Source organism: Brachyistius frenatus, unplaced genomic scaffold, assembly GCF_029030835.1.
Source record: "Brachyistius frenatus isolate BFR_SWC_R1_liver_20210118 unplaced genomic scaffold, ASM2903083v1 Contig_163, whole genome shotgun sequence".
Classification (NCBI taxonomy): Eukaryota; Metazoa; Chordata; class Actinopteri; family Embiotocidae; genus Brachyistius; species Brachyistius frenatus.
This window is the reverse complement of record NW_027210762.1, coordinates 216,535-223,194: the sequence shown is the minus strand read 5'-3', so window position 1 is coordinate 223,194 and position 6,660 is coordinate 216,535. Positions and strand designations below refer to the sequence as shown.

General features: G+C 43.2%; 1 protein-coding gene across 1 annotated transcript; it reads left to right on the top strand.

Moving 5' to 3' along the window:
• The first annotated feature begins 1,621 nt into the window (after window positions 1–1,621).
• Window positions 1,622–6,127, top strand: LOC138631697 (NAD-dependent protein deacylase sirtuin-5, mitochondrial-like). Its single transcript, XM_069716828.1, has 9 exons — window positions 1,622–1,828; window positions 2,302–2,448; window positions 2,561–2,694; window positions 2,795–3,020; window positions 3,408–3,495; window positions 4,570–4,623; window positions 4,757–4,880; window positions 5,473–5,588; window positions 5,774–6,127. Exons 2-9 carry the CDS (start codon window positions 2,319–2,321, stop codon window positions 5,838–5,840), a joined length of 939 nt encoding a protein of 312 aa, XP_069572929.1. The 5' UTR covers window positions 1,622–1,828; window positions 2,302–2,318; the 3' UTR covers window positions 5,841–6,127.
• The last annotated feature ends 533 nt before the right edge of the window (window positions 6,128–6,660 follow it).

The following is a 6,660-nucleotide window of genomic DNA, read 5'->3' as shown; positions in this document are numbered from 1 at the left end:
TTGATGAGCTTCGGTTTCTTTTTCTCTTCCTGCAAGTCAGCTCCACCTGTTCCAACGGTGAGACCACGCCGACCAATGAAAAGCAGCACGCGACAGTGACCTCACACCGTTTTTACTGTCATGTCTGGTTCACCAGAAGCTGAAATAATGAGTGCACTGACGTCACAGAGCTGATGAACTGATCAAAAATGTCTTTGATCAAGGCAAATATTAGCCCGAAAGCTTTGTCAGATCCAGCTGCGGAAAACGATGCATTTCTATGATTTTATATCAGAATAGGTGGATGTAAATCTAAACTTTATTAGTTTCAGACTGTTAGTAGGAAAAACAAACAAAAAAAACCCAAGCAATTTAACGATGCAACTTTGGGTTCTTGATGAGTATTTTTGGACAAATTATCTGCATTTTGCTTCCTGACATAGAAAGAAATCAGATAAAACAATACAGCTGCAAAAATGAGTTAAGTCTTCTATTAAAAGTGATTCTGACCTCTCAAATATGCATTTCATCTGTCTTTTTCTTTGTCTTTAATGATTGTAAATGTAAAACATATTTAAAGACATTACCTTGAGGTTCTGGGAAATCTTTTTTTTCATCTATTTCCTGATATTTAATAGCTAGATTCATCAATAATTCAAGTCAACTATTGCCAGATTACTTGATATTGCAAATGAATGTTATTTGCCGCCTCGAATTAATAAAAATAATTAATATTTTAGTGGCCTACGTTTCAAATAAGAAAAAGAACTACAGGCATGGCTTTTTTTTAAATATAAAATCCAAAAGTTATATGCCCATAAAAAGGCACATAAGTCACTTTTAACGTTAAAAAGCAAAGACTGAACCAAGATAAAGTTAAGACCTGATATTATAGATTATATTAAAGTACAAACAGGATTCTTCGTGTTAAACCCATTTATATACAGTCAATGTGTTTAAGGATCATTTTATGTTTGTGTTGAGGTTGTGCTTATAGTGTTAAACTAATACAGTGCTGCCCTCTAGTGGAGATGATCCTAAATAAAATCTATATGTACTATCAGCTGTGCTCCAAACATCATGGTCCTCACTGAAACTGAAACAGACTGAGGCTAAAACATAACAAAATATTAAGTTAAATGAATGACTATTGTTTTGAAAAATAGAAGTGCATTCAGTACTTTTTAAAGACTTTTAAGTTCCTCCATAACATTCACAGTGAAAAATAAAATCCATTTGGATTATTTCTTATTGGCTGCTGGTGATTAAAAACAACAACATCTCAGTTCTGCAAAAATACCAGAATCTGTCATCAAAATTCACACTGGAGCGAGACACGGTTGAAGGGGAATTTAATCTAAAAGATTAACTTTTACAAACTGTTAACATTTAACCTTTATCCTTTGTCAGAACATGTATATGTGTCATTTTGTTTTCTTCTTCCACAGGTATTGCAATACTCGAAAGAAACAGGATTGAGCAAAATTAATTTACTTCACTGAATTGGTATAACCTGGTTTTTTATTATTATTTATTAATATATATTTTTGTTTTATTATTAATTTATCTTTTTAATCAATTTATTTATCAATTCATTTATTTGTTTCTTCTTCTGCTCCACTCCTATACGGTAGGTGGCGGTAATGCACCTTTTCGCTGGATGCCGTTCGCCATAAAACGCAGAAGAAGAAGAAGAAACGGTAGAACCAGCAGAAGAAGAAGCGGGTCGTTGTTTACCTCGCCGTCCTCCCGGACAGGCTCATGTTGTCCCGGCCGGTCCAACCCACCTGCGGCTGCTGACGGAGTGGAGGACACCGACTCGGTTCCCGTGTCTGCTCCGGTCTGACAGGTCAGTTCTGAGTTTGTTCGGAACCGTCGGAACAACTTACAGACTTAGTTTAATCAGCTGTTAGCCACGTTAGCAGGTTAGCTTCGGTGCTTGTTTGCGAGGTGACCTCTGGAGCTCCAACATCTGGTTTATTTTCATTATCGGGCTCATTTTAGTTGGGCTGTGGGACATATTCATATTTTATCATATTGAAAAGCATAAAACTCAGTGTTCTGGATCGTGTGATATTGTGATTATGGGATGTTTGTTGTCTTTTTCTGGTTTTTAAAGTCATTTTCCTGAAGTTTCCAGACTGTAAACCTGCAAAGTGCCAAATTTGGAGGATCCTGGTTTCTCTGGTTTAAAAAAAAAAGAAGAAGAAGTTTTAGTCATTCAACAAAGACGGCAGCCTGGAAGCAACATGCTGGATCGGAAGCAGCTAAAAAAAAAAAAAGCCTCAAATATAAAATCGGTGTCGTATCTTTGTCCCCCAGTTTTCCCGAACACCCCGATGATTGTCTGCCAGTTCACCTGCAGAGCCGTGAGAAACTCTCACCTGCCCGCCCACCTGAGAAACTCTCACCTGCCCGCCCACCTGAGAGGTCCTCGGGGCAGCCGAGACATGGCCCGACCCAGTTCAGGTACCCTCCGGTTCTTTTTCACAGTTCTTCCTGCCACAAAATCCATGAATGTGTTTTTTGGGTTGTTTTTTTTGGCAGTATTTGAGTGGTTGTTTGTTTTTTGGTGTTTCAGACCTGGCAGCGTTCAGGGAGGTTTTCTCCAAAGCCGACCGCATCGCCATCATCACCGGGGCGGGGGTGAGCGCAGAGAGCGGCGTCCCCACCTTCAGAGGAGCGGGAGGCTACTGGAGGAAATGGCAAGCGCAGGTAGGGAACGTACAGTTTGTTAGTTTAACGCAGAAACGTCGCATCTTTCTCCGTTTTTCTGGGTTGTTTGTCCACAAATATACGAGGTTCCCCGTTTTAGGAACTGGCCACGCCGGAGGCCTTCTCCCGAAACCCGTCCCGCGTGTGGGAGTTTTACCACTACCGGCGCCAGGTGATGCTCACCAAGGATCCCAACCCGGCTCACCTGGCCATCGCCGAGTGCGAGGAGCGTCTGAGCAGACGGGGGCGCCGCGTCACCGTCATCACCCAGAACGTGGACGAGCTGCACCGCCGGGCCGGATCCAAAGACATCCTGGAGATCCACGGTGAGCCGGGGAAAACGTGTCGGCGGTTCACGTCTAGATGGAAATATTAAAACTATTCTGAAAATCAACACGTTTCCATGCAAAAAAAAAGAAGCAAAATTTGCTTGTGTTTTATGTTTATATTTTTGGGCTTTGGGCATTTTTACAGCATCGGTTTTTTGACTTTAGAGGGTTGTGATGATAATGAACTCTCTTTTGTATTATCTGCCCTTCTTTTTTTGTGGATCTACACATTATCGTTACCGGCTGACTAATTGTTTAGTCCATAAAATGTCATAAAATGATTTGACAAAAATCTTGATGAATAAAAAGCAGCTTGAACTTTGACTTTGATTGTTAAAACAGTTTTTGATTCATATTCTGTCATTAATTCATTTTTAATTGCAGGCAGCCTGTTTAAAACGCGCTGCATGAGCTGCGGTCATGAAGCGGCCAATTACAAGAGCCCCATCTGCGCCGCTCTGGAGGGCAAAGGGTAAGAGCCTCGGCCCGTATTGTTCTGTAAATTTGACCGTTTTCTTTTTTTGTTTTTGTCCTCGGCGGTATTAAAAAAAAAAAAAAAAAAAAGTGCGAGAGGAGATATCGCTCGTCGTCGTTCGAGCTTTAAAATGCCAGAGAGGACGGCGGCGGTCACATGTCAGCGAGGTAAATAACACCCGATGGACACGGCGGAGAAGAAATGTCACTTTAAAAGGCGCTTCGTCGCTTTGCTGACATTTTAAAATGGAGGTTTTTGATGGCTGACAAACGATTGAATTTAATCTCAGCTGTGAGAATAAATGAAAGAAATCAGGATTTCAAAATGTGTCTGTACCGAAGTTCTCACTGTTTTTCATTAGAGCACAGAAACAAGAATTTGTCACCATGGATACGCCTGTCTACTTGCAAACCACATCTACCTTTGGGTACAAAATAAAGTGACCTGAACCTGGAATTTTTTTTTTAATTTTTAATTTTTTTAAAGAAATCATCACAAACTGGAGTACTGGTCTGAAAGTCCTGGTTCTGATCCGTCGACCCGCCCGACTCTGACTTCATCACTCTTTTGTATTTCGTTCTCCTGACCCGCTCACGTGTGCGTGTACTTTTTCACGCCCGGGCGAGGCAGAACGTGACATTGACACGGCGCCCTCTAGTGGACCGACGGGTGTGTGACGTGATCCTGGGCTGAAAAAGACACTTTAAAAAGCCACGCTGGAGTTTTTAGTAAAACGAAAACTGACAGTTCAGAAAATGTCCTTCGGTCAGATGAGACCAAATTAGCAGCTTTGTGGTGAGTCACATCCGCTGCTCGCCGCTCGGTGTCAGAGACTCTGTCTCGCGTCTCGCGTCTCGCGTCTCTGCTCCACCGACCGGATAACAACCCGAAACGGACGTCTAAAAATCACCCCGAGAAGGAAACGCTTTCCGACCGCTCCGAAGCGGCTCCTGCGAGAGTCAAAATATCAGCAGAGAAAAAGGGCAAATCTTTTTAAGACACCCGTCTGTGTCTCTTCCATTTTTTGAGGGGAAATGTTAAAACTCACCTGTGTGTAACTCGTCTCCTCAGAGCTCCGGATCCCGAGACGCACGAAGCCGAGATCCCGGTCCAGCAGCTGCCCAGGTACGACTCGCTGCTGCTGCTGCTCTCCTGGCGCTCGGACTCCTTTCAGATGAGGTTATTTGTTTTGACGGTGTGTGTGTGTGTGTGTGTGTGTGTGTGTGTGTGTGTGTGTGTGTGTGTTTCTCTCTCTCAGGTGTGAGCAGGCAGGCTGTCACGGTCTCCTCAGACCAGCTGTGGTTTGGTTCGGAGAGACTCTGGACTCTGACATCCTCACCCAAGCAGAGACGGTGTTGGACAGCTGTGACCTCTGCCTCGTGGTGTGTGTGTGTGTGTGTGTGTGTGTGTGTGTGTGTGTGTGTGTGTGTGTGTGAGACAGAAAACACTACACAACCAACTACAGTGGCAAAACACAACAACAAAAAATCAGCAGCCCTGAAGTGCAAAACACAAACGTACAAAAAGGAAAACACCCCAAATTTTTTTTTAGAAAATCTTAAATACACACAAAAAAAACACAAGTAATTTTAATTTTTTTTTTTTTTTTGCACATGCTGTTAAATTGAAGCTGTTGTGGATGTGGGTCGAGTATCAGTTTGTTCTAAAAGGAGCTCATTCAGCTGGTTTGGGTGGAGCTCAGCTATGTGACACGAGGAGCTCTCGGGGCGGGGGGGGTGGGGGGGTGGAGACCTGCTGGTGTAAATGTACTTCTTAAAACTCATACTTGGACTGTGAACACATGCAGAGAGAGATAATGAATAGAGGACGCTGAAGGAGAGTCCACAGAGTCTCACCTGTAGAGGGGAAATAAACAGGCTTTGTTGTGTAACGCTGCTTTGATACTTCGCTTCAGTATTTTGGAGAAATATTCAAGTATTTGGTTTCTACTTTTTTACCTCTGTCCTCCCGCAGGTCGGCACTTCCTCGGTGGTGTATCCGGCGGCCATGTTTGCTCCCCAGGTGGCGGCCAGAGGCGTCCCCGTCGCCGAGTTCAACATGGAAAACACTCCGGCCACCATGCGCTTCAAGCACGTTTCATTTTCTTTCTCGCACACACACACACACACACACACACACACACACACACACACACACACACACACACACACACACACACACACACACACACACACACACACACACACACACACACACGTATTTAACGTCGAAGCATTTCTGTAGGTAACGTTTTTATTTTTGGGGGGGGTTTCAGGTTCCACTTCCACGGCGCCTGTGGCTCCACGTTACCGCCGGCGCTCGCCGAGGACGAACAAAAGTGAAAGACGTCATCGCTGCCACAGACCGGACCTTCAAACACTGGAGGACTTTTACTGGTACAAAAAAAACAAAGTTCAGTTTAAGGAGCGCCCGACATGAATGATGTGTCTCGGCAAATATGACGATCTTTCCTTTTTTTTTTTTTTGTATTACATGGGATGAGAATAACTGATTTTTATTGCAGCAAATGTCGCCATGATGTCAAATCACTGCTCCTCTGAGCCTCTACTGTGAAACTGTGCTGTTTTATAAAAGCAGGAAGTTTATAGTTAAAAAAAAGAAAAGAAAATTACAACCATTAAAAAAAAAAAAATATATATATATATATATATATATATATATATATATATTGATCGAACATCACCAACAACTTCCTGACTCCTGTGACTGTTGGCTATCTTGACAGTAGGGGGCAGTGTTGAGCTGCTGCTGTGGAGGTTTGCTGCCTCTAAAAACAGACCTCTTTCAAAAAGACGTGTGATCTCTGCCTGGGATTTGTGGTTGTTTGTTTGTTTGTTTGTATGTTTGTTTGTTTGTGTGTGTCGCTGCAGTGTTGCCTGATATTTTCATGGACGTGTGATGAACACGATGCCTTCCAGTGGCAGTGAGTAAGCCCGAGTTAAACAAGCGTGTGTGTGTGTGTGTGTGTGTGTGTGTGTGCGCGTGTGCGTCCGCCTCAGCCGCTTGTGAGAGCGGGGTTTCTGTGTTTACCCCCATCTGAAGGATTCGTCACATGTATGTGAAGGTTTTGACACAACTGGAACGGCTCATGGATGCAAAAATAAATAAAATGCGAACTCATAAACTTGTGCAGAGCTTCCT

Bases quoted from the DNA above. Each gene is read 5' to 3' on its own strand.
- LOC138631697 (XM_069716828.1), top strand. From the start codon at position 2,319: ATGATTGTCTGCCAGTTCACCTGCAGAGCCGTGAGAAACTCTCACCTG. The intron at 2,449-2,560 runs GTACCCTCCGGT...TTGGTGTTTCAG, and splicing joins CATGGCCCGACCCAGTTCAG to ACCTGGCAGCGTTCAGGGAG. The intron at 4,881-5,472 runs GTGTGTGTGTGT...GTCCTCCCGCAG, and splicing joins GCTGTGACCTCTGCCTCGTG to GTCGGCACTTCCTCGGTGGT.